The sequence below is a fragment of the Aotus nancymaae genome, unplaced genomic scaffold, assembly GCF_030222135.1.
Source record: "Aotus nancymaae isolate 86718 unplaced genomic scaffold, 86718_ANA_hifiasm-v0.15.2.pri h1tg000003l, whole genome shotgun sequence".
In the NCBI taxonomy this organism is placed as follows: Eukaryota; Metazoa; Chordata; class Mammalia; order Primates; family Aotidae; genus Aotus; species Aotus nancymaae.
The window spans coordinates 56,826,987-56,843,959 of record NW_026988414.1 but is presented as its reverse complement, the minus strand read 5'-3'; the positions used below and the strand labels follow the sequence as shown (position 1 = coordinate 56,843,959).

Sequence of the window (16,973 nt, the reverse complement as noted above, 5' to 3'; positions counted from 1 at the left end):
TGGTGTTTTGTCTGTACTTTTTCACAGGCTCAAACATTTTCAGGCAACAGAATCAATTCAGAGAAGACTTTAACACTAATACAAATGAGTTTCTTTTCCCACAGATATCATTGGTTCCTCTTTTTAACTGACAACTAGGAAGAAGATAAAGCAAAGACCTTCCCCATACCATTGACAAATAGTCATGGTAATAAAGAGACAATCTGCTTTGTTAAAAGAAACATCTGTTTTATGTTTCATAATATGTTTTCCTTTTATAAAAGGCGACAACCGTAATTGTCCATAAATTTACTAACTAAAACAAAGGAGAGCTAAATCCTTTTCTAATTACTGTCTAGCTTTGTTTTTTTCCACTTCAACTGCTTTTCAATTACAATTTATAATTAAATTGTCACACATTCCTAACTCATTACTCACTTTAATGACAGTAAACTGGTTCAAACTAGAGATACTTTCTTACTGCTATATTTCCTATATAAAAAAGCAAGTTCAGCACTAACCTGGGGTGCTTTTCCACCCAGCATATTTCTTGCTTTGGGCTAGGTGTGAGAAGTGCCATGTGTGAGGGAGTCTTGTCCGAAAACATGAGGAAAACATTGCTGTCGACCTCATCTAATTGACTATAGCAAGAGGGTTATCTAAACAGAATGCACTGATGTGCACCAACTGAAATCCCTTTCCAAATATTCAATAGGAAAATGTACCTGTTGGTCCTAAGACAAACAGTAATGAAATGAAAACACTAATTGAACAGATGTTAAACAAAACATTTTATGTGCAAATCACATGAAACTGTTCATTATACAGCAGGGTGTTGTTAATAGTCATCTCACTAGAAATGGGTTCACATAAGCTTGGCTTTCAGCTTATTACTAAGCTCTATTAAAGAATAATGTTTAGGCTGTGTGTGCATGTGTGTGTGTTGTGTGTGTGTGTGTACACCTGTGCACGTGCATTTAGCTATGCTTAATTTCTAAAACTCCATAAGAAATAAACCCCTAGGGGAGGGCTGAACCATCTTGGGTTAAAAATTAAGCACAAATAAAACAAAACAAAATAAAACAGACTTGACTTGGGAATCTTGTTTTTGTTGAAATCATGAGAATAACAAATAGCAATGATCACCTGGCAGTTTGAGGAACAAAGTTTTCCCAGGATACAGATTTCTCTAACACAAAGTTCTAACATTTGGCTAAAAAAGGTGATGAAACTCCATATTTTAATGAACTCCTTTACCGTACAATAAATATTAGAAGATACAAATCACATACTGACTTTAGAGACTATAAATCCATTTGAGATATCATATTTTCCTCAGGAAATACATACACTAAGTATTCATGACTTGATTCTACTTTTTTTAAATGAGCAACAGCAGGCTAGGGAATCACTATATTCAGAGGTGTTTCTCAGCAGCCAAGAGTTTCCTAAATCAGCCAGGCAACTTGTTGTTTCTTCTCTATATTGTCTTTCTAGTAACTGGAGTTCTACCTTAAAATCAGAGAGTGTGAGATGGAGATGACTTGCAGGTATCTATTCCAGTCCTTGATTCTTGTAACCACATGTTTTTTACCTAGTTCTAGTCACTTGGATCCTTTTTTCCTCCTCAGTGCCTTGGAACAGGCCAAGCAATCAGGACTATTCAAACATCACTAAAAATAGATAATGGAGACAATTTTATTTCTTTCAGAGAAGGTGCCATATATGGTAAGGAGTCAGAAGCCATTTGGAATAGAAAGAGGAGAGCTCTCAGAGGCTGGCTTAGGTAACAATAGATCCTCCCCAAATTGCTTACTAAGGAGAAGAATCTGATCATCTGCAGAGCTTTTGTTTTGCTTAGTTGGGCATGCATACTTGAGGTCCAAACTGGAAGACAGCTTAGACAGCTTACTCCTGCAAGCTACTAATGGAAATTTTGCTTGTCTTTTTCCCAAAATACTCAGCCCCACTTCTAAATAAATGTTGAATGACTTTTCAAAATATATTGATTGGAAGAGGTACCATATTATCAATCATCAGTCTTTATAAGACACTCATGTGCCAGCACAGCCCTGGGTTCCTGTGTTATCAAAGGCCCCAGTCCTCTAGGCTCAGGGCCCTAATTTACCCCAGTCCTCTAGGATCAGGGCCCTAATTTACCCCAGTCCTCTAGGATCAGGATCCTAATTTACCCCAGTCCTCTAGGATCAGGTCCCTAATCTACCCCAGTCCTCTAGGATCAGGACCCTAATTTACCCCAGTCCTCTAGGATCAGGGCCCTAATTTACCCCAGTCCTCTAGGATCAGGGTCCTAATCTACCCCAGTCCTCTAGGATCAGGTCCCTAATCTACCCCAGTCCTCTAGGATCAGGGCACTAATTTACCCCAGTCCTCTAGGATCAGGGCCCTAATTTACCCCAGTCCTCTAGGATCAGGGCCCTAATTTACCCCAGTCCTCTAGGATCAGGGTCCTAATTTACCCCAGTCCTCTAGGATCAGGGTCCTAATTTACCCCAGTCCTCTAGGATCAGGGCCCTAATTTACCCCAGTCCTCTAGGATCAGGGTCCTAATTTACCCCAGTCCTCTAGGATCAGGGCCCTAATTTATCCCAGTCCTCTAGGATCAGGGCACTAATTTACTCCAGTCCTCTAGGATCAGGGTCCTAATTTAGCTCAGTCCTCTAGGATCAGGGTCCTAATTTACCCCAGTCCTCTAGGAGCAGAGCCCTAATTTAGCCCAGTCCTCCAGGATCAGGACCCTATTTTACCCTCTCTCAAAATTCTACGGGCTGCATTCTCCATTTGTCTATCTGTCTGTTTGTTTGTTTTTTGAGAAGGACTCACATTGTTGCCCAGGTTAGAGTGCAGTGACACAATCTCGGCTCACTGCAACCTCCGCATCCCGGGTTCAAGGCATTCTCGTGCCTCAGCCTCCTGAGTAGCTGGGCTTGCAGGTGTGTGCCATTACCTCTAATTTTTGTATTTTTAGTAGAGATAGGGATTCACCATGTTGACCAGGTTGATCTCCAACTCCTGGCCTCAAGTGATCCACCTGCCTCAGCCTCCCAATCTACTGGAATTACAGGCGTGAGTCACTGCAACCAGCCTGTATTTTCCCTTTGACCCCAGTCCCTGTAGTTGGGTCTCTGTTGCCCAGTGCTGAGCTTATTTGTATTGCTTCGTCATCTTATTTAGCACATTGGGGTTCCAGTATGAGCAATCCCAGGTGTCTTCTGTTTCCCTGACTCATAAGTGCCAATCAAAACACATTCAAAATGTAAGTATAATTGGGAGTAACTGAGAAGATGTTGCAACTACCAAACACTTGGGAATACAATGGCTAATACGTGGGGCCATTGTTGTATTCTAACATTTTTAGATACCCATCTAAAGCTCTTTGACTGACAATAAAATCTTGTAACTAGGCAGAGACATTTGGTTACTATCACATCAGAAATACAAGCAATGCGAGACCCTCTTCCATGGAATTCTGATGTGTTTCAGAATGGGTCTCTAAGTGTGGTAAATGAAATGTCGAGAGATACCAATTGAACTGGTATCCATCTAAGTCTTTTTATTCTCTCTCTGCAATAACTAGTACCACTTTTGAATAACCTCATGGATGTTTTTTTAGCCAAATGAAAAGAAAATAATGTTCATAGTTCAGCAAAAGAGAATGGTCCATTTTTCCAGAAGCAGCAGAAGCATCTAGTGTTGAATATTCTCAAGATTCTTTGCACTGGGAGCAAAGTTACAGGACAGTAGGAACAAGTAATAAAATCAGACCCAATTTTTAAAATTATGTATAGTGGTGACTCCTACTTTAAGCAAAAACAGTCTAAGAGAATACAGACTTTTCAAACCCAATGAATTAGGAGGTAACTCTTCACTCTACAAAAGGATTTGCCATAGAATACCCTTAAATATAAAGGTCTCCAAGATTTTAATTAAAAGGAAAAATATTATGCAGATATTTTCAAAGAACAGTGAATAAATGAAGTATCTTCACATCTCTTTTCTACTTCTTTTCTCTTATTCAAAAGAATGTTTATGTGATATCAACAGATGAAACACCAAGTTTTACCTTTGCTATGCTAAGGTCACAGGTATGTCCTAAAAATGTCTTGAAATCTTGGCCTCTTATTCAAAGCCACTCTGACTGGCAATGGATGTGATAATTTGGGGCAAGAATAACTCCAATGTAATTCTCTTACATTATGCTTTGTGCTTTTTTTCTGTATAATTAGCTACTCTATAATAAGGTCAAGCAGCTGGTAAGATATACCAGAGTTATTTTCAAGAAAAGAGGAGAAATTGGAAAGACTTACTGAAATAGTGCATTGTTAAGAAAAAAATATATGCATTCATATTAGTTTGAATCTGCTTTCCTCCACAAGAGTTATTATAATCAAGATAAAATCCTGCTGGTTTCAGGCTTGTAATCTGAAATCAGCCGAGAATGCTTTAAAAATAGTTTTCACCTCACATAGAAAAGCAGCGCAATATTATGCCTGCTAAATGCAACTACACCAATTCAAATGTGAACATCTTCTAATACTCGTCTTTGATGGATCGAGGGGAGACCTTTTACATCCTGTTCTGTCTTTGCCCCCCGCACATTTTCATACACTTGCATTCATACACATGACCGAACAGAAAATCACAGATAGGACCTACCTGTGGAGTGAGTTTCCCAACCCTCTGGGTTATTGGCTCATTCGTCACAACTTCCACTTTGCAGGCATCTTTCTCTTTGGGGATGGCAAACTTCAGGTCATCTCCTGACAGGAAGGCGGAGTGGCCCTTCATCACCCTCACCCCACGGTTGACGCTGATGAAGGTGGGGCTGGCCCAGGCCAGGAGGAGCAGCAGCAGGAGCAGCAGGGCATTCACCACCCCCCATCTCAGAGAGTTCATGCTGACAGGGCCCAACTCCCTTCCGTCCACCAGCGAAATCCCTTCAACAAAGGAGGGCTTCTGTGGTTCCTCCTGGAGGGTCAGCTCATAGTCCAAGGGGCAGGGCGAGGGGTCTTGACAATGTGCCCTGAGATCTTAACATGCCCCTTTCATTTCAAAGTCAGACAAGGAGGCCTTTCAGGCAATCCCGGGGCTTTTAATAAAACTCGCTGATCACTCCTGACAAGGCCGGCAAGATTAACGTGCCTCCCAAGTGCTTTTCTAATCCTGTAAATGGGAGAAGGGGTTGGAGTAAAGCAAGAGAGAGACCAAAAGGTTTGTGCAGCTATTCAAAAGATCGCTACCAACAAAGGGATCTTTCAACCAGCCTATGAGTTCAGCTAAATTAAAAACAAATAAACTAACTTGACCTCCAGACCCATCTGGAAGGCAATGCAGCCACTTCATTACCCTGCGTGTAGCTCCTGCTTCCGGACTGGACTTACCCCAATCGGGATGTAATTGTGTGGTCCAGGAGGAAACAGCTAGCCTCAATGCCAACAAATGTGCTTTTGGTCCCCTGAGTTCACAGACCGTTGTCTAACTCTTTCTATTTCCTCATTTGTTAAATGAGGATTATAATCTAATTTTTCTCAGAGAGCTGATAGGATTATTGACACATTGTTTGAAAACATGATTAATTCTGAATCAATGCTACCCCAATAAGAAAGAAATTTAACCATTTGTCACACTGGGCACACTTCTAACTTTGCTGGGCAATGAAGACACCTAAGAAACCCTTGAGTGGAAATTACAGAAAATATGCCTTTTTTCTATGTGAACATTAAAGTTTTCGTTTATTCATGAAAGGGACTATGAATGGGGTGACATAGCTTCAGCACACACAGCTAATGACACGGTGTATGGACATGAGTATTTATACTATCTACAATGCTAATTACATTCCCATGTACTCAACATGCACAAATAGAGTCTTTGTCTCCACTTTATGCACTTAGAATTTCATGATGATGTCTCTGTGTTCCATAAGAACTGAAAAGATTTTATCTAAGGTAAAATGCATTGAAATATATCCTTAAATTCAGAGTATAATTAGGTGAATAAATGGTGAATTGTTATGCCCAAAGAAAGACCTTCCATCTTAATAATTTTATTAAATATCTGTGCATAACCAGTAGATACCAAAATGAATGTTTGTCAGAAGGTTGTAGAAAAACAAGTGCCTCCATTATCCACATCTAATCCATTTCCATTCCCTTGTCACTGTTTGCAACCTTTCACTTTTGAGGCAGTGCCTGACATGTGTCACCTGATACCTGAGGGGGTGTATACTTTACAGAGCAGCCTGGCTTTTTCTGTTTTGCTTTGTTTTGTTTTTGAGATGGAGTCTTGCTCAGTCACCAGTCTGGAGTGCAGTGGGGAGATCTCGGCTCACTGCAACCTCTGCCTCCCAGGTTCAAGCGATTCTCTTGCCTCATCCTCCCAAGTAGCTGGGATTACAGCCACCTGCCACCATACCTGGCTAATTTTTGTATTTCTAGTAGAAACAGAGTTTCACCATGTTGGCCAGGATGGTCTTGATCTCCTAATCTTGTGATCTGTCCACCTCGGCCTCCCAAAGTGCTAGAATTATAGGTGTGAACCACTGCGCCTGGCCAGATCAGCATGTTTTTTATGGTATCAATCCCAGAATAAAACTGTTCACACACTCCCACTGACTCCATTGCCCACAATCAGGCTAATTTAGGTTGACTTATTTAGGCATGAATGCACATTTGGTTGTTGAACTTTCACAAGATACATTATTTTTTCCACCCACTTTTGGCATCTAAGACCACTCAAGACAACAATGCGGAGAAGCAACAGGATAGGTAGGTGTCTCCCAAAACTGGGAGGTAAGAGGAAACTGCTTTCTGAGATTTAAACTAGTTAACTCAACACATGGAGGCTTCAAGGACTCCACACTCCTGCAGTCCTCTTATCTCACTCCATCTCACTTTGTCTCCTTACCTGGTTCTTTCTAGACTCCCTGACTTTTTAATGCCGGGACCCTAGAGTCCAGTCGTAGGACCTGTTTTGTATCTATACTCATTCCCTAGTGATCTCATTCTTTGGCCTTAAATACCACCTATGTGTCAATGGACCTCAAACTTATACCTCTAGCCTGGATCCCCCTGAGTAACTCTATATTTGCATATGCAACTGCTGCTTGACATCTCTGGGTGGTGTATAAAAGGCATCTCATACTTCATGCAGCCAAAATTGAGTTCTCGATCATCCCTCCCTCAGTCTTCCTTATCTTAATTAATAGCAACTCCAACTTTTCAGTTGTTCCTTTCTTCATCATATATTCTACATCAGACAAAAAATCCTGTTGTTTCTTTATGGTAGACAGATCTTAGGTGACTCCCCAAATAATTCCAGCCTCCTAGTATCCAAAAGTACCTTCCCTTTGAGTGCCAGCAGAACCTGTAACACTTCCAACCAACAAAATTAGACAAAGATGATGGGTGTCACTCCAATGATTACATTTTGTCATACAGGAGACTTTCTCTTGGCAGACTGGAACCAGAGGCTGTCCTGCTGAACATGAAGAAGCAAGCCTCCATGAGTTCTACAGACACAAGGAAATGAATTCTGCCAACACTCTGAGCTTGGAAGTAGCTTCTTTCTAAGTCAAGGCTCCAGATAAGAATGAAGGTCATCAACATCTTGATTGCAATCTGGTGGTAACCTGAAGCAGCGAACCCAGCTAAGCCATAATGTGACTGCAGATCAAGGGAAACTATGAGATAAATTTGTATTATTTTAAGCCACAAAATTTATAGCGATTTGTTACACAAAAGTAAAAAGTTAATATATTCTTCCTTCCAAACATATCCAGAATCCAGTTATGTCTTACACTTCCTTTGCGATCACCCTGGTCCAAGCCACCAAGTCTCTGCTGGATGATTGCAATACCATCCTATTTGATCTCCCTACTTCTACTCCTGCCTTTCCTTTAGGCATTTCTCAGCATCACAGCCAAGATTTCGATTAAATGTTACTTATATCAGGTCACGTCTCTGCTCAAACTTCCAGTGGTGTCTTGTCTTAAAGTGAGGCTGAAGCCCTGGTGATGACCCAGAAGACACTCTGTGATCTGTTTTCCTCTTATCTCTCTCAGCTCATCTCCCATTTGTCTTCCCTTTGCCGACCCTGTCCCAGCCACACTAATGTCTTTGCTTTTCCTCAAACAAATCAAGATCCACCATTCCTCCTTCCTCTCTCCCCGACTAAAGCTTCTCACTTCTGTCATCTCTGACTTGAATGTTCTTCCCCCAGATACCCCTCCTTCCACCTCTCCACTCTCAAGTTCCCATCGAATGTCACAGATGCAGTGTGGTCATACCTAACAACCCCATTAAAATTATGTCAGTCCCATCTCTTAGCATCCTTTACCAGTTTTCTACTTTGTTTTTAACTTAGTGCTTTCTAACCACCTGATATAATCCATTTAATCCTTTATATTAGGTTGGTGCAATAGTAATTGTGGTTTTCACCATTACTTTCAATGGCAAAAACCACAATTACTTTTGTATCAACCTAATATTAGTCACTGCCAAGTCCCTCAAGAAGATGTGAATTTTTATAATTTTTACTCATGGATTTATCCTCAGTGTCTAGAACAATGCCTGATATACCAATAAATATTTGTTAACTAACTGAATACATTGGAGAAAACAATTCCTTAAATTCCCTTATACTGATTATAGTTTAAACCCAGGAATATTACTATATCTTTAAAAAAAAAAAAAAATCTAGGCATGGTGGCTCACACCTGTAATCCCAGCACTTTAGGAAGCCAATGTGGGCAGATCACCTGAGATCAGGCATTCAAGACCACCCTGGCCAACATGGTGAAACCTTGTCACTACTAAAAATACAAAACTTATTGCTTGGTGGTGGGCACCTGTAGTCCCAGCTACTTGGGAGGCTGAGGCAGAAGAATCGCTTGAACCCAAGAGGCAGAGGTTGCAGTGAGCCGAGATCACGCCACTGCACTCCAGCATGGGCAACAAGAGCAAGATTTCATCTCAAAAAGAAAAAAAAAAAAAAGAACTGGCATCATAAGCAGACACCATTAGCCATGGATCAAGATGTCACATGAATTCTATTATTGAGAATCTGTCACAAAAAGGCAGATCGTCCTGGGATATATGGATAAAGTCCATTTTCTGTGCCCATAACACTGAGGCCGAGACTCTGGACTCTGGAAAATGTCACACTCTGAGACTTCCTGATGATTGGCCGACTAGTCTTTCCCAGGCAGCACCTCCAGTCAAACACCGAAAGAAGAGGTGCTACAAAATCTGAGGTAAAAATCAAAATCCATCAACGTTTGTTTCATTATTGCCACACAACACTGAGACTCCATCCACCAGAGATAAAAGCAACCTCTACAAAAATACATGAACGAGATTGTTGATTGCAGCAGTGTCCGTAGTGGAAACTTGTAAGCAAAGCATAGCAAGCAATGCAAATGCCCGTCAGCAAGGAAATGGTTAAATAGCGTAGGTGTATTTATACCATGGAATGGAAAGTCACTTTTAAAATTTGAATTAGAGATATATCATTCAACTTGAAGGGATTTCTACAAGGTATTGGGGAGTCAGAAAAAATAAAATGTAGAAAAGTATGCTTCCATTCCTTAACTCTAAAAGCTGCATCTGTGTATATGCATATACATATATGGAGATGTATGTTGTATTAACATACAATTAAATAGGCATGGAGAAAAATATGGACAGATAAGCATCGCATTGTTGTTAGAGACAATCTGAAAGGAGCAATACAGAATAGATAGACCAAAGAAAAATGAAGAAGGTGCTATGTCTAGATGTTTGTGTCCCCTCACCAAATTTATATATTGAAGCTCTGATTTCCAATGTGATGGGATTAGGCCTTGTGGAGGCATTAGGTTACATGAGGTCATGAGGGTAGAGTACTCACGATGGGATTCTTAGAAGAAGATGAAGAGATTAGAGCACTCTCTATCTGGTTGAGTGAGGCTTACAACAAGGTTTCCCTTTGCAAACCAGGAAGAGGTGACCTTGGACTTCCCAACCTTCAGAACTGTGAGAAATAAAGTTCTATTCTTTAAGCCACCCTGTCTATGGTATTTCTGTTATAGCAGTCTGAACAGACTACTCAAACAGCAATACTAAAAAAAAAAAAAGGAAAAGAAGAACATGCAATAAAAAAATGCAACAACAGGCCAGACGCAATAGCTCATGCTTGTAACGTCAGCACTTTGGGAGGCCAAGGCAGGTGGAGCACCTGAGATAAGAAGAGATCACCTGAGACCAGCCTGGCCAACATGTTGAAACCCTGTCTCTACTAAAAATACAAAAATTGAGACAGCAGCAACGCGGAGGAAACCGGAGTGAACCGAGAGCTTAGTGACCAACATGAGCCTCCTCAACAAGCCCAAGAGTGAGATGACCCCGGAGGAGCTGCAGAAGCGAGAGAAGGAGGAATTTAACATGGGTCCACTCTCTGTGCTCACTCAGTCTGTCAAGAACAACACCCAAGTGCTCATCAATTGCCGCAACAATAAGAAACTCCTGGGCCGCGTGAAGGCCTTCGATAGGCACTGCAACATGGTGCTGGAGAACGTGAAGGAGATGTGGACTGAGGTACCCAAGAGCGGCAAGGGCAAGAAGAAGTCCAAGCCAGTCAACAAAGACTGCTACATCTCCAAGATGTTCCTGCGTGGGGACTCAGTTATCGTGGTCCTGCGGAACCCGCTTATCGCTGGCAAGTAGGAGCCACCTATCCCTGTCAGTCAACAGAACTCACTCCCTGGTCCTGCAGAGACCGCTGCTGCTGGTGTTGAGAACAATAAAGCTCTGTGTTTTTTTCTAAAAAAAAAAAAAAAAAAATACAAAAATTAGCAGGACATAGTGGCATGCATCTATAAATCCCAGCTACTCAGGAGGCTGAGGCAGGAGAATCACTTGAACCCAAGAGGCAGAGGCTGTAGTGAGCCAAGATTGTGCCACCGCACTTCAGCCTGGGTGACAGAGCAAGACTCCGTCTCAAAAAAAAAAAAAAAAGGCACAAAAATTACATACGTAATTTATGTAAAATTGCATGTGTGTGTGATATAAAGAGAAACATCAAAACAAATGTATTGCGTTTAAAGTCTTTTTAAACGTATGTAGATAACTTGAAAATAAATATTTTTATGAGCAGAATTTTTACGGACAAAATATAAATATATTAATTCATTAAAGATGCATCTTCTGACATCCAGTGCAAAGCAAGCCTATGTCAGAGGTAAATATGTCATTATGTCATTTTGTTGCTTAACTGAAAATAAATTGAAGAAAATCATCGATATAATTAGTTCCCTGGTAATAATAGCCTATCAAGGTATACAAAGAGCAGATATATCTTTCTTCTCAGGTGTAGCAATCCACCTAATGGGAGGACTATTAATTCCAAATGAAACTGAAGAACGCAGCAAAATAGAAAGGCACTGGTAGGATTTCACTGAACAGTTATCTTCAAATGGTTGGTCAGCAGTGTGTTTTAGGTTCTGCAAGAACAGTCCTTGGCAGAGGCAGACACATGTATGCTGTCCCAGAATTCTCTTCTCCTGCCACCCTCTCAGCCAACAGCTGAAACAAATCTCCTTTCAAACCCCACAAACATCTTTTATTATGCAAAGGCACGTAAAACAAAGACTTTGATTAGAGTCAATTTTCTGGTCTTTGTACATGTTGTGTATCACTGGTCAGCCTGTCTCTAGACCAGCCACACCCCTTTCCTTTAATAATAGATCACAGCTCAGTTACTATCCCACACTTTTACGGCCAATCTGGTTATAAATGGGAATTAACCGATCTCAACAGGAAAAAAAACTATCTTGAAGGCTTTTTGCCACATTTTACAAATTTGTGTTTAATGACTTCAAATATGTTTTAGATTAGCACTGACTTAATAAGAAAGGCAACATAGACCAAAATGGAACAACTTGATCAAAATCTTCTATTTCATGTAAACAATTTAGAATACCAAATAAGCTCCTCTTAGATTGTTGAAATAACATAGCAAATGTTTCCTTCCTTTCTCTTATGGTAACTTAGTAACTCTCTTCCAATATCTATGTCTGACAGGAATGTCTATTTGTCCCACAACATCCAACCTCACCTTCCTCTATAGAAATAAAAATTTTAACTAGGTACATAGTCACCCAGAACAAAGACTATATTTCACAGCCTCTCTTGTAGCTATCTGCAGTCATGTGATCAGATTCTGGCCAACGGAATTTAAGAAGAGTGGTCACACGGCCGTTCTGAGAAACCTTTTTTAAGAGGTAGTTATGGTATGCCTCTTGTCCCTTTTTCTTTATGCATCTCTTCATCTTGTTGCCAAGATGGAAGGTGCTGCCTTGTACATGAAAAAATGAGACTATGGCATAGGCTGGTAGAGCTGTGAGCTAGAAGGACCCTGGGTCTCTGGGGCATTTGCAAAGCAGAATCACCATACAAGTCCATTCATCCAGAATTTTACACAGCAGAGAATGTAAACTTCTTTCCTATTTAACTCACTGTTATTTTGGGTTTTTTTGTGACTCACGACTGAACATATCTACCCCTTTAATAATCACCTTCTTCCTCAAGTTTTTTTATTAATTTAGTTTAGTCACTAATCAGCTAAAGATTTAACTTCCTACCTAACAGCTTCTGAAACAATAGATAATTCTCTAATTATATCATAGTAAGCCCTTAACTGAGAGTAAGGTCAAAGTCCAAGATGCTAATGTTTATCTTCTAGGAAAAGACAAGAGAGAAAAAGGAGGAGATCTATTCTTACGGCTCCCTGAACCACAATGCTGTGGAAAGAATAGACTTGAATTTTGAAGATCTGAATTCTAATCTTAATTATTTATTTATTTATTTATTATCTTTTTTTTTTTTTTTTTGATACAGAGTCTTGTTCTGTCACCCAGGCTGGAGTGCAGTGGCATGATCTTGGCTTATTGCAACCTCCACCTCCTGGATTCAAGCAATTCTCCTGCCTCAGCCTCCTAAGTAGCTGGGATTACAGGCACCCACTTCCATGCCTGGCTAATTTTTGTATTATTTTTTGTAGAGACAGGGTTCCACCATGTTGGCCAGACTGGTCTCAAACTCCTGACCTCAAGTGATCTGCCCACCTCAGCCTCTCAAAGTGCTGGGATTACAGGTGTGAGCCATCGTGCCCAGCCATGGATTCTAATCCTGATTTTTATGAACATCACTTTCCTCTTTCCAAAATGGGAGGCTGAAGTGGGAGAATCGCTTGAACCTGAGAGGCAGAGGTTGCAGTGAGCTGAGATCACACCACTGCACTCCAGCCTGGGCAGCAGAGCAAGACTCCATCTCAAAAAAATTAAAAAAATGAAATCACCCATCCTGCCTCCTCCAAAGTTCCTCTGTCAGACCAATAATCTATGTGGAAACATTTTCCTAATTATAAACCCCATACAAATGTAACATTATTATTACAAAATATATCAAAGAGATGGCCGGGTACAATGGCTCACGCCTGTAATCCCAGCACTTTGGGAGGCCAAGGCAAGCGAATCACGAGGTCAGGAGATGATCAAGACCAGCCTGGCCAACATGGTGAAACCCCGTCTCTACTAAAAATACAAAAATTAGCTGGGCGTGGTGGTGCATGTCTGTAATCCCAGGTACTCAGGAGGCTGAGGCAGGAGAATCATTTGAACCAGGGAGTCGGAGCTTGCTGTGAGCCGAGACCGTGCCACTGCACTCCAGCCTGGGTGACAGAGTGAGACTCCATCTCAAATACATACAAATATATACTATATATATCAAAGAGACAAGAGAGTAAGACAAGCTTTCTCAGGAAAAACAGAATAGAAGGAATTAGGGCTGAATGAAGGTGACAAGGTGGCAAAATTAGGTTCAATAAATGTCAAATAGAGTGTGTTTTATTTACATTCTAACTTTCTCTTTCTCATAGTCTTAAGACAGAACATCTAATAAAAAACTGAATTTTGATATTTCAAAGACAACCTGAAGCAACACAATTAGGAGGGGAGGAAAAGTAGAAGAGTAACAATTTCCAAACTCGAAATCAAACAAAACTCATCCTTCAATCAACTGAGCCTAGACTGAAGGCTGCAGAATTAGGAGCAATAAAGATCAAAAAGGGTATGGTTTGTTTGGTTTTATTTGCATTCTAATTTTGCTCTTGTATTTTTCCCTTGGTGTTGGGAAACACCAAGTATGTGGACATTCCATGGAAAATACTGCTCTGATATTTGGCTTCAAGAAGGTGGCATGGGAGGAGAAAGAGAAAAGAATTCAGATGAGCAGATCAAGAAAGGGCCAGAAGAAAAACGGAACAATAGCAAAGCAAAGCAAGATTCTGAAGCAAACAAGATTTCACAGTGATGATGGATCTTTTAGTGCCTTAAAATGAGATGGTAATAACTGTCTTGTCTCTGACGCAAAATTACTAGGTCCAGTGACAGCCAAATTCTACATTAAAAACAACACCCTAATGGGAAGCCTAGCATATCTTGAGAATTTTGTTTTCTTGGTCCCAGCATAGGGCCAAGTCAGATCCTCAGAATCTATTTGTCCACAGCTTGCTCTGATTGCTAGTATAGGTACCCGTGGAGTCAGCAGAATTACTGGGGGGAGCTGGAGGTGGAAGTAGAAAAGGCACCTGGCTATTTCCCCCAAGAGAGCTTGTAAACTGACTTTTAGCCACCTCAGACTTGATTCTGCAATAGAAACAAATCCTGGCACTTTGGGAGGCTGAGGCAGGCATATCACAGGGGTTCAAGACCAGCCTGACCAACACTGAGAAACCCTGTCTCTACTAAAAATACAAAAATTAGCTGGGCGTGGTGGTGAGTGCCTGTAATCCCAGCTACTTGGGAGGCTGAGGCAGGAGAATTGCTTGAACCTGGGAGACGGAGGTTGCAGTGAGCCAAGATCATCCCACTGCACTCCAGCCTGGGCAACAGAGTGAGACTCCATCTCAAAAGAGAAGGAAAAAAAAAAATGAAAGAAACAAATCCTGTCTTGGCTTGCTTGTGTGGTTCAGCTGTTTCTCAACATTTCAAAATCCTCCTGTCATGCCTACAAATCAGTTCTGCTCTCCCTGACCATTTTCCCATCATTGGCTTTTTTCTTTACATGATAATCATGTATTCTAAGTACAGTACATCTGTAAAAGCCAATGAATGCCAATAAAACTGTGTGAAAATTCTTTCTGAAATGTGAAAAACCACCCTGTTTTGAATTCTTCCTTATGAAAATTCATAAAGATTTCTTCAACCAAACTTTCTTGGGAAATTTCTTGAACAGAAGAAAATAATTTAGTAACATAATTGGTGGAAGGGAAACGTGAGCTAGTATTTATTTCATAATTACACATTCGGCTTAACTATATGAGCATGTATTCTTCATGTTATTATAAACATGATACTCCAGTCTCTAATCTGAGATAAACTCTGCACAACAAGAAAAAAAAAGGATCTCAGCTGTACAGCTCTCAATGCAAAGGAAATTCTTAATGGTCAATGGTAATGATGTGCCTTGATGAAAATAATCTTTACTATTCTCCCTGTCTTCAATTTTGCAATGGTAGCTACACAACATAAGGCAAGTGCTTTCTCCCTCCTATGCCCAGCATAGTTATCAAGATATCAATAATTCCTCATAGCTTTTTATTTGTTTTGCTTTTTGCGGAATTCATATGTGGCCTAACGCTCTTCTCATCAGTGATCTAGGTAGTTATTACCATTTGACTAAAGATGACATAAGCAATGGAACATTTTTGTCTTCCCTGGGCTTGAAGTTATTACCCCCGACTCACAAAATTTTTTAATTTTTACTTATTTATGACTGAAAAGTAGAATTGTATATATTTATGATGTACAACATGATTTTTTTGTTTGTTTGTTTTAGAGACAGGGATTTCACTCTGCTGCCCAGGCTAGCAATGCAGTGGTACAATGAGAGCATACTGCAGCCTCCAACTCCTGGGATCAAGAAAGCCTCAGCCCCAGCCTTTCAAGTAGTTGGGACTACAGGTGTGCACCACCATACCTGACTAATTGGTTTTTTAATTTTTCTGTAGGGAGGGGGGTCGCACAATGTTGCCCAGGCTAGTCTTGAACTCCTGGTCTCCAGTTATTCTCCCATCTCAGCCTCTCAAAGTGCTGGGATTACAGGTGTGAGCCACCAGGTTAATGACTTGATTTAGCAGTTTTGCAATACATACATATACACAGTATCAGTATGTCATGATGTTTTGATATACGTATACAATGCGAAATAGCGAAATCAAATAACATATTTATTACCTCACATATCTTCTTTTTATGAGGAGAACATTTAATTCTACTGTCTTAGCAATTTTCAACTACTCAATACAATGCTGTTAACTACGGTAGTCACATTGTACAATACATCTGCTTCCTTTGGACTAACTGAAATTTTGTATCCTTTGATCAGCACTTCCCCAACCCTCCCTCCTTCCCAGCCCCTGGTAACCACCTCTTACTCTCTACTTCTATGAGAACAACTTTTCCACAACTTTAGGTCTTACAAGTACACTAAAGTCATTAAACAAATAAAATAAACTAATAGAAAAATGGCATTTTAAGTGAAAATAGTCAACTCAAGATCAACCCACCCAAACGGAGGAGATTTTTGAAATCCTCAACAAGATGGTGAAGAAAGCCTATAAAGATTTTCTGACTTCTACTCCACATTAAAATCTTTAAAATGCTAGTCAGAAGCTAAACTTAGAAGTTATCAATGGAAGGTACAGTTGCAGTGGCTCACTCATGTAATCCCAACATTTTGGGAGGCCAAGGCAAGTGGATGACTTGAGCCCAGGAGATCGAGACCAGCCTGGGTAATATAGTGAAACCCCATCTCTACAAAAAATTTTTAAAAATTAGGTTGGTGTGGCGGCATGTGCCTGTGGTCTTAGCTACTGGGGAGACTGAGGTAGGAGGATCACCTGAGCCTGAAGATCGAGGTTGCAGAGTGACACTG

The 16,973-nt window shown here is 40.5% G+C and overlaps 2 protein-coding genes across 6 annotated transcripts in view; one reads left to right on the top strand and one right to left on the bottom strand.

Annotated features, from left to right (window-relative positions):
* The window catches only part of FREM1 (FRAS1 related extracellular matrix 1), a 166,710-nt gene that overhangs the window by 125,880 nt on the left and 23,857 nt on the right, over window positions 1–16,973 (bottom strand). For all 5 annotated transcript variants that reach the window (XM_064381455.1, XM_021675936.2, XM_064381468.1 and 2 more), the window contains exon 2: window positions 4,657–5,163. In XM_064381455.1, the coding sequence (XP_064237525.1) occupies window positions 4,657–4,896 (240 nt within the window). In that variant the 5' untranslated portion in view covers window positions 4,897–5,163. The remainder of the gene's footprint in view (window positions 1–4,656; window positions 5,164–16,973) is intronic.
* LOC105718023 (small nuclear ribonucleoprotein Sm D2) lies at window positions 10,306–10,735 on the top strand. The gene has a single exon (XM_012453501.3). The coding sequence runs from the start codon at window positions 10,347–10,349 to the stop codon at window positions 10,701–10,703; it is 357 nt and encodes a 118-aa protein (XP_012308924.2). The 5' UTR covers window positions 10,306–10,346; the 3' UTR covers window positions 10,704–10,735.